The sequence below is a fragment of the Plectropomus leopardus genome, chromosome 16 (genome assembly GCF_026936395.1).
Source record: "Plectropomus leopardus strain MGB_pleo_1.0 chromosome 16, ASM2693639v1, whole genome shotgun sequence".
NCBI classification, from domain to species: Eukaryota; Metazoa; Chordata; class Actinopteri; order Perciformes; family Serranidae; genus Plectropomus; species Plectropomus leopardus.
This window is the reverse complement of record NC_142191.1, coordinates 24,161,091-24,176,787: the sequence shown is the minus strand read 5'-3', so window position 1 is coordinate 24,176,787 and position 15,697 is coordinate 24,161,091. Positions and strand designations below refer to the sequence as shown.

Here is a 15,697-nt window from a genome sequence, read left to right as displayed (position 1 = left end):
ATTAAAAATTTTTTAAAAGTTGTTTTTTTTTTTTTTTTTACCTGATTATGAAAATAAGATGACAACTGACAGCCAGCTTACATGAACAAATGCTACTGTAATAACATGATTGTCTCATATTATTGCAGATGGGTTATAAGACCATCATGGTGAACTACAACCCCGAGACAGTCAGTACAGACTATGACATGTGTGACCGTCTCTACTTTGATGAGATCTCCTTTGAGGTAAGATTTTCACATAAATCCTCAAGAAACAAACAGTGAGATTTTGTGCTGCAGAGATCAACTTGATAGAAACTGTCTCAAACACAGTTCATGGAGTGTTACACTGCATATATTTAGCTTAACTTAAAACACTTGCACATTGTGGGTTTTGCAGGTGTGTGATATTTAATTTGCCCCCTGACAATTATTATTTATAATAAGTGTGCATATACTGTGCATTTGTCAGGTGGTAATGGATATCTATGAGAGGGAAAACCCAGAGGGAGTGATCCTCTGTATGGGAGGCCAGCTGCCCAACAACATCGCCATGTCGCTGCACCGTCAGCAATGCCGCATCTTGGGAACTTCACCGGAGTTCATTGATTGTGCGGAGAACAGGTTTAAGTTCTCCCGAATGCTGGACACCATCGGAATCAGCCAGCCGCAGTGGAAAGAGCTCTCCGATACTGAGGTACAACTCGCTTTGTATATACCAAAATTTGGTGTAAACCATTGACTTTTCAAAAACTGCATTTTGATGTTATGGTGGGTATAATATTGTTTTACTGTTTGGAGTCTTGTTCTGCATATTGTATTTTTTAATTTAGGAAGAAATCTTCATCCTCACGTCTATTTTCCATTTCTTATTTCTCCAGTCTGCTGTCAAGTTTTGTGAGACTGTGGGTTATCCCTGTCTGGTTCGTCCATCCTACGTTCTCAGTGGAGCGGCCATGAACGTTGCCTACAGTGACAGTGACCTTGAGAAATACCTGACCAACGCTGTTGCTGTGTCCAAAGAACACCCTGTTGTCATCTCCAAATTCATACAGGAGGCCAAGGTGAGGAAAAGAAATCTCAAGTAGTGAAAGTTAAGCTCTACTATGATCTGTCAGAATTGAACTTCATAAAATCAGTTTCTTCTTCTGAGAGGATTTCAAAATGTCTGTAACATTTTTGCATTTTCCAGGAGATAGACGTGGACGCTGTAGCCTGTGACGGGGTGGTGATGGCCATTGCGATTTCTGAACACGTGGAGAACGCTGGCGTTCACTCCGGTGATGCCACACTGGTGACACCGCCTCAGGATCTCAATCAGAAGACGATAGAAAGGATCAAGATGATCGTCCACGCCATCGGCCAGGAGCTGCAGGTCACTGGACCTTTCAACTTGCAGCTGATTGCTAAGGTGAGAATCATCTGTGGAGGATCTACATTCATCAGACACAGAAACTGGCCGTCTGCCCGAAAATGTTTTAGAATTAATTTGAATTCAACATCTCCGGCAAGATGCCTCAACTCTTTCTTATTTGTCTACCAGATAATCTTACTTAAATAATCATGGAAGAAGTTATTTGCCTGCTAAACATGCATTGTTGATAGCGTTTTAGTAGACACAGAGTGGATGCAGTGGCTGTATTTTCAAATATTTCTGAAGAAAACAGGCGAGGAAGTCAGAGTGAGGATCCACAACAAAATACTATTAACACCGGTTTTCTAATGCTGTGCTTTTTCTGTCAGGATGACCAGCTGAAGGTGATCGAATGCAATGTCCGAGTGTCTCGCTCCTTCCCCTTCATATCCAAGACACTGGGCGTGGACCTTGTTGCCCTGGCAACTCAAGCCATTGTGGGGGAGGAGGTAGAGCCTGTAGGGCTCATGAGAGGAAAAGGGATTGTAGGAGTCAAGGTAACCAACTCATTCCATATGATTTTCTTCTTGTTGGGGCTGTAAAGCAGCTTCTTTGGAGACTTTTACTGAGGAGGCGTCCATTAATTAAACTTCACCTCACTGTGTGTCACGTCTTTCTTTAACATACATCGAATGTCCTCCAGGTTCCCCAGTTTTCGTTCTCTCGGCTGGCCGGAGCCGATGTGGTGCTCGGGGTGGAGATGACCAGCACTGGCGAGGTGGCCTGTTTCGGGGAGAACAGATATGAGGCTTACCTCAAAGCCATGCTCTCCACAGGCTTCAAGATCCCCAAAAAGAACATCCTGCTCTCCATTGGCAGCTATAAGGTGCTGGCATCCACACTGTATCTCTCTTTTTAATACAGATTAATTTATTAAAGCCAAGAGTTAGCGATTAAACAGATGTGAAACCCTTTAACTTTTTTTTAACCTTTTTTTTTTACTGTGTTTTGTGTGTTTACAGAATAAGAGTGAGCTGCTGCCCACTGTGCAGGCTCTGGAGGCTCTGGGTTATGACCTGTACGCCAGTCTGGGAACTGCAGATTTCTACACAGAACATGGAGTCAAGGTAACTTAATATTTTAGACTACCTCATCACTCAAACATGCATTAATTAATATTAGAAATGCATATTGTTAATTCAGGTAGTCAAGATTTATTGGATTGACTAAAAACTCTTCTTTTTGAGTGTTTAATTTTGCAACTTTGTCCCAGAATTGCACTCATCTTAACTGTGGATTCACTCTTGATTGTCAGTGTTTTAATGCTTTACCCTGAAATGTAACATTAAAAAATATTGACGATGATAGTCGAACTTCTGTTTATGTCTGTAACTTTCTTTAAATGTGAAAAAATCAATTCAGTCAGGCGTGTTTCAAAGACTTAAAATAAAACTATGTCACATCAGAGGTGGAAAATGAACAAAGGTCATCATCTACAGAGTGCATGAAACGGTAACTTTACCCACAACCTGAGCACTTAACGGGGACCAGTTGTACAATTAAACATTAAGATAAGGAGAATTTATCTCATCAGATACATCCGGTTGTTTTCCTATCCCAGGTGACCGCGGTGGATTGGCCATTTGAGGACGACAGCGAGTGTCCCACCAAAGAGAAGCAGCGCAGCATCATGAACTACTTGGAGGAGAACCACTTCGATCTGGTCGTCAACCTCTCCATGAGGAACAGCGGAGGTCGCAGGCTCTCTTCCTTTGTCACCAAAGGCTACCGGACGAGACGCATGGCCATCGACTACTCTGTCCCGCTCATCATCGATATCAAGTGCACTAAGCTCTTTGTCCAGGTCAGACATTATTTTGTCTTTTTTTAAGTTCTTAGTACTGCAGAAACTTTTCATTGGGTGGCAACTTAAGTAACATGAACTGATTGGTTTTCAGGCTCTTCGTCAGGTTGGTCGAAGTCCACCAGTGAAAACGCACATTGACAGCATGACATCCCAGACGCTGGTCCGTCTGCCTGGTAAGTTTCTGTGTTGCTCTACTAATTGAATGAGTGCAGATGCTTTAAGAGGCTCATTTATCTGCAGCTACAAAACGGAAAGTAGACTTTTTTTCTTTTAATATTGTCTTCTAGGAAACTACAAAAATACATTAACGTCTTTTAAAATAAAGATGTACAAAAAAAGAGCAGTTATAAACTAATCTAGTCATCATCCCAGGTAGAATATTGTTTTGAATGTAATAATATATTATAGTAGGCTAAAGACCTTCTAGTCCAGTATGAACCATCAAGACCACTCAGGTCATCTGGTGCAGGTCTGCTCTGTGTTCCAAAAGTCAGAACTAAACATGGAGAATCAGCATTCAGTTTCTATGCTCCGTATATCTGGAACAAACTACCAGAAAATATCAGGTCTGCTGAGAGTCTGAGTTCTTTTAAGTCAAGGTTAAAGACTCACCTGTTCACTGCTGGCTTTGACTAAAAGGCTTTTTACTTTTTAAATTTTATATTTTACTTCAAAACTCTGCACTGCAACTCTTATTTCAATATATGTGTTTTTATATTTTTGGGTTTTATGTGTTGTTTTCCCACTTGCTGTTTAATCACCTTTTACATGCTTCTTTTCTAATGTTTTAAATGTGTTTCCTTTCCCCCTGTTGTTGTATTTCAATGTTCTGTGTGAAGCACCTTGAATTGCTTTGTTGCTGAAACGTGCTATACAAATAAACTTGCCTTGCCTTAGTATTAATAACAATTTTAGATATAATTTTTATCATATTTTTAATACTAACTTAAAAAAAGATGTTGACATTTTATTTTTAAGTTTTACAGTAAAAAGTAGACTCCTGGTGTGAATTTATTGATTTTTTTCACGATTGTTAGCTTGTTTTGTCACTTTTGTGTGTTCTTAATGCACTGTAATATCCTGGTTATTATTAGATAATTGAAGTATCTGGTTTCGGTTTTGTTTTCCAAAACCTGGATATTGTTTGAATAATGTATACAGGGATAAGAATAACCAGCTTACTTTATGTTCAGTGTAAAAGTTCTATGCATATTATTGAAACTAGGTGATTTGTGTGCATGTTATTGTGCTTCCTGTCTGGTTTACCGCAATTTTCCTCCTGGGAACAATAAAGTATTCCTGGTTCTGATTTCTGATTCTGAAGGAAGGTAAAAGGTAAAAATCTTCATTTTGTGATTGATTCTTCAGGGCTGATCGATGTGCACGTTCACCTGCGAGAGCCCGGTGCCACACATAAGGAGGACTTCTCCTCTGGTACAGCAGCTGCTCTGGCAGGAGGAGTGACCATGGTGTGTGCGATGCCCAATACTTCCCCCGCCATCACTGACGCCAGCACTCTGGCTCTGGTGCAGAAGGTACACCCACATGTTCTTTGAAAGTGAGAGACCCTCTCTGACATTTGTCAAGTATTAAATCCAAAGTTAACTGATGCAAAAATTGATAAATAGATCCTGTGTTAATTATGTCATCAGCTGGCCAAAGCGGGCTGCCGGTGTGACTACGCCTTGTATTTGGGCGCTGCTTCAGATAACGCCGCCATCCTGCCATCTATCGCAAGCCAGGCAGCCGGCCTGAAAATGTACCTGAATGATACATACTCCACCCTCAAGATGGACAACGTCTCTCTCTGGATGGAGGTAACTCTTCATTCCTTTAACAAATCACTGCGGTTGAACCTTTTTGTTATTTTAAATTCATCTCAAGAAAAAAAATTTTTTTTTAAACAGTGCTAAATATGTCCTTAAGCTTGTTTGTACTTCGGCGTTTTGATCTTTTCACTCACTTTCTCTGCAGTGTGACATTTCTTGAAACCAGCATCTAGTCACAGTTAGGGCACTAATGCTTGCAGATGGCCAGTGGACAAAAATTGCCTCCAGTGTCCTCACCCTGCACACTAAACTAACTTTCTTGTTGTGTATGAAGCACTTCGAGAAGTGGCCCAAGCAGATGCCCATCGTTGCTCATGCCGAGAAGCAGACGGTGGCTGCAATCCTCATGGTGGCTCAGCTGTACCAGCGGCCAGTACACATCTGCCACGTGGCCAAGAAGGAGGAGGTAAATTTCTGTTTATTATTATTATTATTATTATTATTATTATTATTATTATTATTATTACACACCGCATTAACACCTGCACTATTTTGTGTTTTATGTCATTGTCATTCTAACTGTTTTTTCTTTACACATTTTGCAGTGGTATTGTTTGAGGAAGCCTGAGAACAAGAGTTTAATTATAAATAAAGGACTGCTCTCGTAATTGTTGTGCATATGACAAATAGAGCTACAATGATTAATCAATTAGCTGTCAACTATTGAGAAGATATTGAGAATTTGATGAAAAAATCTAAATTAAATGGAAATATTTTCTGGTTTTCTTTACTCCTTGAAAACAGCTGAACAACAACAACTGAACATTTGAAGACGTCACGTTAGGCTTTCAGAAACAGTGATTGACATTTTTCACAGTTTTCTGTCATTTTAGAGACCAAACTAATCAATGAATCGACAAATTCATTGACATATATATTGACAATGAAAATAACCATTATTTGCAACCCTAATGATAAATCAGACTTAAACTTTAATAGAAAACGAATGATGGAGATATTTGCAGTGCTAAAATACCAGAAAGAAGAGTAGAATATCGGTGTGTTAATTTTGTAATTTATGTCAATTTAAGTTAAGTTTATTCTCTTGCATGAAGATGCCAAGCATTTGCAAAAACCTTTGATGCTTAATGCACACCCTCATAATGCTGTAACACTAAAACACTAAATGGTACTTTCAAAATCTTTACAAATATACACATTAGATTATAGTTAACAGTATTGAAGAAAACACTGCTGATTCACAGGCCTGATGTTCCCAGGAGTATAAACTTCTTTCTTACCTCTTCTTCTTTTTCCAGATCCTGATCATCCGAGCAGCAAAGCAGAAGGGCATCCAGGTCACATGTGAGGTCGCACCTCATCACCTCTTCCTCTGTGAGGAAAACATTCTGGATATCGGCGGCGGACGAGCGCAGGTCCGACCCATGCTGGGAACACATGAGGACATGGAGGCTCTTTGGGAAAACCTAGACATCATAGACTGCTTCGCCACGGACCACGGTCAGTTACTGGACAGACACCAGTCTGATGATTAAATAATTATACATATTAAGAAGAGAGCGATGTTTTACTTATTTTGCTTTGTGTTGATAGCTCCCCATTCTGTGGAGGAGAAAAACGGGGACGCTCCTCCTCCAGGTTACCCCGGCCTGGAAACCATGCTGCCGCTGCTGCTGACCGCCGTCAGCGATGGACGTCTCACTCTGGATGATATCATCAAACGTCTTTACGACAACCCACGCAGGATCTTCAACCTGCCAGTCCAGGAAAACACCTATGTGGAGGTATACACACAACCATACAACATTTTTATGTTGTGATCACATTTTTGAGATCCCTCCTGCACATCTATTTATTTCGCTGAGATCTTGCTTTATACGTTATCAAAAAATGTAATGACTTAATCACTTGTTTGTGCCTTTCAGGTGGACTTGGAGCAGGAGTGGGTTATTCCTCAGGCCATGCAGTTCACCAAGTCAAAGTGGACACCTTTCCAGGGTCTGAAAGTGAAGGGTAAAGTCCGCCGCGTGGTACTACGAGGAGAGGTGGCCTACATCGACGGGCAGGTCAGCAGTCACACGCATGCATATTCATTTGTGGTTACTACTTCATGTGCACAAATGATAAATTTATAAATATAAAAACTGCTGTATAAACAACAGGTTAATGAGTTATGGTAGTGTTTATCATTAGAATTATTTAGTTTTTATTGTTTGCTACATTTATTGTGGTAGCATAGTTATGAATGATAAAACTTCAAATTAAAAGCTTTGAAAATATTGCCTATGTTTATTGGAATGTACAAAGATGCTGGGAAATGGTAAATATTTATAAAGAAGTGCATCATTATTTTTTTAAACAATATTTTCAGTAGTTTCAGTAGAAGTTTCAACTGTGCATAAAAAATGCACATCAATACACAAATATACATCCCCTCACACAGTAACACACTCCCACCCACAAATAAAATAAACAATGACAATAACAATAATAATTAAAAATCAACCAGAATACAGAAATTGATTAGATTAAAGTAATAAATATATAATTGATATAATAATGAAATAGAAATAAAAATAAAATAAAATAGAATAGTAAGTAATATAACAAACGTCAAAGTAATAAAATGAGATAAAAAAAAGGCAGGATCAATAGTTTCATGTTATTCATATAACATCTCCCTTTTACACTTGCCTTGTAGGCCAAAAAGGACATACATGAGTCCCAAACAAAAACAAACTCCTAATGTTTGCCTAAATTTAGTAATACTTGAACATGTACAACCTACGTCAGTAAAAGTTGAGGTACACTAACCATCACTTTATGTAGCCTTTTTTATTTTTTCATTAAAGCTGTAGTTGTTTGGGTCTGTGTCTCTCTCAGGTTTTGGTCCCTCCAGGTTATGGTGAAGATGTGAAGACCTGGTCCACTGCTTCGATCCATCCTCCTGAGCCTGTTAAAGAATGTCCGATGGTAAAGTCGATAACATATTGTACTGTTCTCAAGACGTTGTGTGCACTGTAAACCCAAACAAACCAGATTTTATTTGGCAGATAACTAGTCAGTATGCTGATTATTCAGAACAGGTATTAAGCAAGCCCCCCTGAAACAGAGCCAGGCTTTAAACACAGTTTGACATAGAGGCCCACCAGTCACCTGGTAGACTGCGCCCCATGACGACTGAGTCCTTGGCAGTGGTCTTTTGCTGCATGTCATCCCTATTCGCTCCCTCTTTGCTGTCACTTTTCAGCTTACTACAATAAAGGCAATTTAAAAAAAAAAAAGCCCTTAAAAGAAAACAGGGTCATTTTATTCAGGGAAGTCAAACTATTTTGTGCTTCATGCACCGCTGAGCAGCTTCTATAGGGTTGAATGGGGCCCCATCTCCACATCTGTATTGAGTTCTCTTTTTACATTCACAGGATTCAACTAAAACACAAGAAACTTTTGCTCTAAAAAAGGATAAGCACTCAATGAAGAACCTAGGGTCACTAATCAGCTATTATGGCTTAAATATAAAGGCCAGAGAGCTGTGATAACTAACACGTCTTTGGGGTCATCAGGTGGGAACCTCCTTTCATCAGTGTTTCACCTAGTTGGTCCCACAACACCTCCAGGAGGCTAGGCGGTGAACTCTGGTGTCCCAGAGCCACTCCCCTAATGCCAGCTCTCACTGCTCCTACGCAACCCGACTGCTACATACATCTTACCTTACCTCTCACATGGCTTTATCACAGCCTAAACAACATTACCACTCTCCACAGACCCAGGCTTCGTTTAGGGTAAGCTAAACTACTACATAGCTATCACAGATACAAGGCTAAGCTTAGCTAGCTAAGCTAACTAGGCTGGCTATCACATGGCTATCACCCAAACAGCAATGCCACCTTCACCAGACCCCAGCTCTGTTTATGTGAGCTCCAGGTGGTGACCGTGCCGATGCTACCCTCACTAGCACATGCGTCACACTTGCTTATAAACTACAACTAACATACAAGGCTCAAGCTAAAGGAAATAAGGATGAATTGGCAGAATCAACAAACAAACTTACTTGGGTGGCAGCATGGTCTCACACAAAGACACTCAAACAGGCCACTTCCACATTATTAACAATTACTTGAAACTACTGCTATGTCACCGCTGTTTCATGGGTGGATGTCGTTTGCTTTGTATTGACTGTATGTCTTATTGCTTAGACTCCAGAGCACACACATCCTACTCCTCCCCGGGAAGGCCCAGTCCGAACCCGGGCACCCAGCCCCCGACGATTAGCAGGAGAGGGCCGCTACCTGCTGCCCCCTCGTGTCCACCGCTCCTCCGATCCTGGACTACCACCAGGTACTTTACAGTACAGTGAGAAAACAGAGGATGTGATTACATATAAACATCTATCTCTTGTACAAAACAGGCTCAGAAGCTTCCCGTAGTGCACGACAGTTTAGAAAATGTCCAGTTTTATCATTTTTTTAATCACTATAATTAAACAAACTGTGCAAAATTGTATCTCTGTAGAAGTGAGAATAAACTTCACCTTGTTACCACTCTCATTCATTTTATCAACCGTCAAAATACTGTATTACATTGTTCTTCTGTATTAAACTGATGTGCATTGTGTCATTTTGCTCTCTGCAGAGATGGTCTCACTCCCTCCATCTGGTGCTGGTGAAGGTTACAGCCACCCTCCTCCTCTGTCCAGGCTGCTGTCCCCTCAGTCAGGACCAGGACAGCTACCTGCTGGACAGGTGTCCCACTTTCAGACATCTCCTCTGCTGCACCCGCTGGTGGGCCAGCACATCCTGTCTGTCAGGCAGTTCAGCAAAGAGCAGGTACACTGACGCATAACAGGGCTATTATGTAAAAAGATATTTTGAGACATTTCGATGCACCTTATTTAGTTTTTTTGTTAATGTTTTTGTTTGTTCCAGATCTCGCACCTTTTCAATGTTGCCCACACTTTGCGTTTGATGGTTCAGAGGGAGCGAAGCCTGGACCTTCTGAAGGTGGGTCCTCACACACGTTTGGTTTGGTGAACACATTCTACCACAGCTGTCCTGCCTGAAAATACTTTAAAGTTTGTCTTTCCTTCTCAAAATCTCGCTCCTTCTTCCTCACTGTCCAGGGTAAAGTGATGGCGTCCATGTTTTACGAGGTCAGCACTCGCACCAGCAGCTCCTTCGCAGCAGCCATGCAGCGTCTGGGCGGCTCAGTCGTCCACTTCAGCGAATCCACCTCGTCGACACAAAAAGGGGAATCTCTGGCTGACTCTGTGCAGACCATGAGCTGCTACGCTGATGTCCTGGTGCTCCGACACCCAACACCTGGAGCTGTGGAGGTGGGTTTAGCTTTGACTTTGCCTTTTTGAAACGTCAAGCTCCATATGATGTGCCTTTTTCACTTGCTGCTGCTGCTGCTGCTGCTGCTGTGTATAAGACTAGTATCAAGTATTTTTTAATAGGTGCTGGATTTCTAATGCTTTAACAGCTCTGATGAGGTAAACATATATAACTTATTTCTCATAAACAAAAGCAATACGAACACTAAAATGTGTTGCAGATTTTTATCTTAGTTGAAAGAGCTAGATCACAGCTGCACCTAACTTCCTCTGCTGACCTCCAGTTAGTTTTACGATGGATTTTATGGGTCCTGTTACATGCCTGTAAATCTGTTCATATACTCTCATCTGGTTATATCATTCATGTTCTTCAAGATATGACCCTGCCTGGTAGAGCTCTGACATCCACAGACTGTCTGCAGCTGAACCAAAAAAACTTCCTCTGGATTTGGAGACATCAACAATGAATCTGACTTTTAAGCCCTTTAAAAAGAACCCAAACAACTTTTTATTTAAATGTTAAATTTTGTGTAATTTAAAAACTTTTGTGTGCAAAAGTTGTTAAAATCTTTGGTCCCCCCAAGTGGTATTACAGAAAAAAGCAAGTATTTTTATGACTAAGTACTGTATGTGTATGTATTTTAGTTTTTAGTTTACCAGTTTAAAATAAATACATAACTTGTTATTGCTCTTTGGTGGATAAGTGTAGTCAGATGTTCTATATCGTAGGTATTTCTGTGCTTTTATTGCATCTCACAGTCTTCATCAGCAAATAAAGCTGGCTCAAGTGTCACCACATCAAATGTAGATACTCGACTTAGTGCAACACTGTGTGTGTGTTATTATGGTCTGTATTTTATAATCGCATAGCTTCAATCACATTTTTAACATACATTTTACATAACATTTTTTGTCCTCCTTGTACCTCATCTCCAGAATGCATCTCGTCATTGCCGTAAGCCTGTGATCAATGCTGGAGACGGTGTCGGGGAGCATCCAACCCAGGCGCTGCTGGACGTGTTCACCATCAGAGAGGAGCTGGGGACGGTCAACGGCATGACGGTAAGTGTGATGGAGGAATAATAAGACTCGGGGAATTCGAATAAGTAACTTAAGTAAAAGTATCAATACTACACTATAATAGTACTCTGTTATCAGGAAAATTCTGGTGTCAGCAACAAAATGTATTTAAAGTACCAAAAGTATTCAGAATGCCAAATGGCTACTGTCTGTGTTATATTACTTATTATTTGATCATGATTATTGATTCATACATGTAGAATTTTAATGTTATTATTGGTCAAGGTGGAGCTTATTTTAACTAATTACATGCACTTTTGGTAGTTCAGTCTGTAAAAATGGATAATCTGTTATATACCGATCATAGTTTGTTTATAAAAAAAAAATTCTTTGAAAAGTAACTACATAAAATATGTCTTAAACAGATGTAGTAAAGCAACAAGTACAACAACTCTCTGTGATGTTGTGGAGTAGAACGTTTACTTGAGAAATGCTCAAGTAAAGTACCTCAAAACTGCACTTAAGTACTGCATTCAAGCAAATGTATTTGGTTACATTCTACCACTGGCTGAGGGATAGTAAAGGACCAATTTAGATCAAAAAACGACAGTAGTGATCCACTTTCATCCAACTTTTAGTTTGATTGTTTTCATCAAACTGCCACTTCAGTCCATACCAGAATTTTGGTTCCTTATATCTCATATTTTCATTTGTGATTTCTGTCAGATAACTATGGTCGGAGATCTGAAGCACGGCCGCACAGTTCATTCCCTCGCCAAACTGCTGACCCAGTACCGCATCACCCTGCGCTACGTGGCTCCCAAGAACCTCCACATGCCGGCTGAGATCATCAGCTACGTGGCCTCAAAGGGCATCAGACAGGTGGGGACTAAAATAGTGTTAAAACATCTTACAAACTAAATGTGTGACACTATCATCACGTTTTTCTATTTTACATAAAAAAATTCCGAATAATGCGGTGACGACAAAAAAGTACAGATGTTGTGCGTTTTTACTCTTTGCAGGAGGAGTTTGAGAGTATCGAGGAAGCTCTGCCTGAGACAGACGTCCTCTACATGACGAGGATCCAGAAGGAGAGGTTCGCATCTGAGGAGGAGTACAAAGCTGTAAGTGACCTCTTGTTTCATTTTACCAGCTGCCTCTTTGTCCTTAGTTTAAGGGAGAAAAATAGTCATAATGTCACTTTCATTAATGTTGTCAAATTTAAACCTTTAAAGAGTAATCTTAAATCCACCTTTTTTTTTTTTTTTAACTGAGTAAATTACATGCATAGTGACTTTATTACACTATCTTCTGAACCTGGCCCATTTCATGATGTTTTTATGCAACAGAAAGTGATTTCCTTTTCAGACAAAATGCAGAAATTCTGTCCTCGAGAACACAAAAGATAATCTTTGAAAAATGTATCATGTATCACATACCCTGAGACACCGCCTCCAAACCACTGAGCAGCAACACATTCACCCCCCAACCCCTGGCACGTAAACGCAGCTGTCAGCACTGTGGACAGTATGCAGAATGGAATCAAGAGCATGCAGTCATTGTAGAAATACTACAGTAGTTGAAATACTACAACCATTAATTTGAAGCTTGCAGTTTACACTGTGAATGAGTGTGTATTTATAAAGGGGGTGTGTTAGGCTTCAGTAGGGTGTATAACTTGTACTGCACTATATAGCACACTGACATTTATCTCAATATAACACTTGGTATTACATTAAAAACATGTGTTCAAAAAAATGTTGTTAGCTTAAAGAAGTCATTTTTTAAGATTGGATAATGGGTTGTTTAATGGGTTTTTTGTTTTTGTTAAAGCAGGAGACTTTTCACCTCTTTAGCAAGTCAGCTCATGTGTCTCTGTTTTGTGTTTCTCAGTGTTTTGGACAGTTCATCCTCACACCTCACATCATGACTGTAGCCAAGAAGAAGATGGTGGTGATGCATCCGCTGCCCAGAGTCAATGAAATCAGGTAAGGCCCAGGCAGCACAGTTTTACTATACGTCCTCGTTCAGTCGGCTGAAACTTTCTGGTCTGTCTCCAAATCAAATGTTATTTGTTTATCCTACTTTCCCATGAGCGCCTGAATGCACCAAAAAGGAAAACTTTTACCATTTTGTGTTTTTGTTCCTTTTAAAGATGTAAAAGATTATATTTTGATTGTATTATATAGAACAGTATAATATATAGGCAGTTCATCTGCTTTGCATTTAAAATATTAGACTATCATGACACCCTCAAAGTTCATGCTTGACTTTGGACCAGCAGTAGAAAAAACAGATTTTTTTTTTTAAGTCACAGCAAGCCGTCTGTGTGGCTCTTCTGGAGCTTTCAGTCATATCACACAGTCTTCATCAGCAGATAGCGTGCACTTATCATGAAAGTATATATGAACACACATACAATTTTGAGGGGTTTTCTTTCACATTAAAGACATTTCATCTACGTGGCTAAAAACTTTGAGACTGAAAGTGTGTGCTTGACCTTGGTCAACTATGTTTCAAGTTGATTTTTCAAAGCTGCAGTTTTTTAGATAGAAAAAAAATCTACATTTTGAGTATTGTCTCCCCCTGAAATAAGGGAACGGAAGTTTATTCCATTTCAGCAACAAGGCAATTTAAAGAGCTCTACATAAAACATCAAAAGCATCGAGACATGGAAAGAAACACATTATAAATTGACATTTAAATGCAATTAAAAACATAATTAAAGAGCTAGAAAATCAAAAAGAAAAAAGCTAAAACATTACTTAGACAGATATGAAATATAAAAATAAAAGTAACAGGGTACTGTGAGAAATTAATAAATCTTTGTTAGTTAAAGTCTTGTTGAACCTCTGTTTCACTTTCTCTTGATTCTCCTTTGTATTTTTCTCTCAGTGTGGAGGTGGACACAGACCCAAGGGCGGCGTATTTCCGTCAAGCAGAAAACGGCATGTACATTCGAATGGCCCTGCTGGCCACCGTACTGAGCAGATAGATCCACGTGCGGCTTATTACTGGCACAAACTGTCAAACCTTTTAGAGTAAGAAGTCTTAGATACAGTACCAGCATTTTACTCCCTGAAATCTGTGAATTTCCTTTTTCCAAGTCCTTAAAGGGATGTTATTAGAGTTCAATAAGACTTTCACTGAGTCACAGAGTTTATGAAGATATCATATCATTATTATATCACGCTGTTAACATGATTTCTGCTTTCCTTCTGTTTGACAGACCAAATCCATATCTTACCTGCAAAATTACTGCATTCCATTATGAGATTTCTTTAATGTCTTAAAACATTTCTATTAAACTTTAGTAGAAATTATTTAGATGCTGTATTGGGACTAGTGAGAATTTTTTTGTGTTGTGTTCGTTTGCGATGGTTGACGGACCATCAGTGATTTGTGCATAAGTGAGCCCTAGTGAGCTTGGTGTAGCTGGGGAAAAGAAAAAAAGTTAGGTGGGCATTTAAATCATAACACGGACGGTACGATGATGTGCGATGTAAATGAAATGAATGTTTTGGTGGCTGGTTAATGCTCAGCTGTAGTTACATTTAAAGGGACCAGTTAACATATTAAAAGGGAGATCATGGTTTAAAGGATTGCTCTGTTCTGACCAGTAATGATGCCAGTTTCCTTTTCTTTACTGTCTCTGTGTTGTGGCTTTAACATGTAACATTAACTCAATATGGATGCACATAGATACTCAACAAGCTTGGTCTTTGGAGTTTTAGGGGTGATTTCTTACACTCTAGCAGTTTAGAAGTTAAAACTTTTATCCGGATGGGAATTTGTGTCATTTTAAGTGTTGGTGAATTGCTTTGTATTATGTGGAGAAATAAATAATAAAAAGAAATTTCCCTTTTGCAGTTCACATTGTCATTAATATGTTACACAGGCCAACACAACACCAAACTCAATTGTGATGATTATTGGCAAATACGTTAAGATTAAAATTAATTAGACATTCAGTTCTTTAGCGGCACTTTTTAAGTCCAGGTTGACCAGGTGTTGTGCAGATTTTTTAAAAACTTTTTACTGATATAAGTAATTCTCGTTCAAAAATTATTTTTTTTGTTGTTATTTTTTCCATTTCTGCTTATTAACACGCTCCACTTGAGCCTTATTTTGGCAGCATTGTGGCTCATGTTTCGTCAATACATCTTCAATCAATAGAGATAACAGATTTTCTGATTACGTATGCTTTTTTTTCTACTTTTGGTGTGATTGTAATTCCAGATATCAGCTGGATCTGGCACCAAATTATAGAAATGGTCAAACAAAAAAATGGGTTTTGTTTTTATTTGACAAGGAAATTGTTTGGATTTAAAAGAAAAAAAAAAATCTGTA

At 39.3% G+C, this 15,697-nt stretch overlaps 1 protein-coding gene across 1 annotated transcript in view; it reads left to right on the top strand.

Annotated features, from left to right (window-relative positions):
* cad (carbamoyl-phosphate synthetase 2, aspartate transcarbamylase, and dihydroorotase) overlaps positions 1–15,216 on the top strand; it is a 29,975-nt gene extending 14,759 nt beyond the window's left edge. The window contains exons 20-44 of the mRNA XM_042503035.2: positions 129–227; positions 454–678; positions 863–1,045; positions 1,174–1,392; positions 1,725–1,892; positions 2,039–2,221; positions 2,358–2,462; positions 2,957–3,199; positions 3,294–3,375; positions 4,571–4,737; positions 4,855–5,019; positions 5,306–5,437; positions 6,291–6,492; positions 6,586–6,776; positions 6,918–7,058; positions 7,876–7,965; positions 9,189–9,330; positions 9,625–9,818; positions 9,918–9,992; positions 10,112–10,324; positions 11,261–11,386; positions 12,071–12,226; positions 12,370–12,471; positions 13,241–13,335; positions 14,243–15,216. Of these exons, the coding sequence (XP_042358969.2) occupies positions 129–227; positions 454–678; positions 863–1,045; positions 1,174–1,392; positions 1,725–1,892; positions 2,039–2,221; positions 2,358–2,462; positions 2,957–3,199; positions 3,294–3,375; positions 4,571–4,737; positions 4,855–5,019; positions 5,306–5,437; positions 6,291–6,492; positions 6,586–6,776; positions 6,918–7,058; positions 7,876–7,965; positions 9,189–9,330; positions 9,625–9,818; positions 9,918–9,992; positions 10,112–10,324; positions 11,261–11,386; positions 12,071–12,226; positions 12,370–12,471; positions 13,241–13,335; positions 14,243–14,342 (3,798 nt within the window). The 3' untranslated portion in view covers positions 14,343–15,216. The remainder of the gene's footprint in view (positions 1–128; positions 228–453; positions 679–862; positions 1,046–1,173; positions 1,393–1,724; positions 1,893–2,038; positions 2,222–2,357; positions 2,463–2,956; positions 3,200–3,293; positions 3,376–4,570; positions 4,738–4,854; positions 5,020–5,305; positions 5,438–6,290; positions 6,493–6,585; positions 6,777–6,917; positions 7,059–7,875; positions 7,966–9,188; positions 9,331–9,624; positions 9,819–9,917; positions 9,993–10,111; positions 10,325–11,260; positions 11,387–12,070; positions 12,227–12,369; positions 12,472–13,240; positions 13,336–14,242) is intronic.
* The last annotated feature ends 481 nt before the right edge of the window (positions 15,217–15,697 follow it).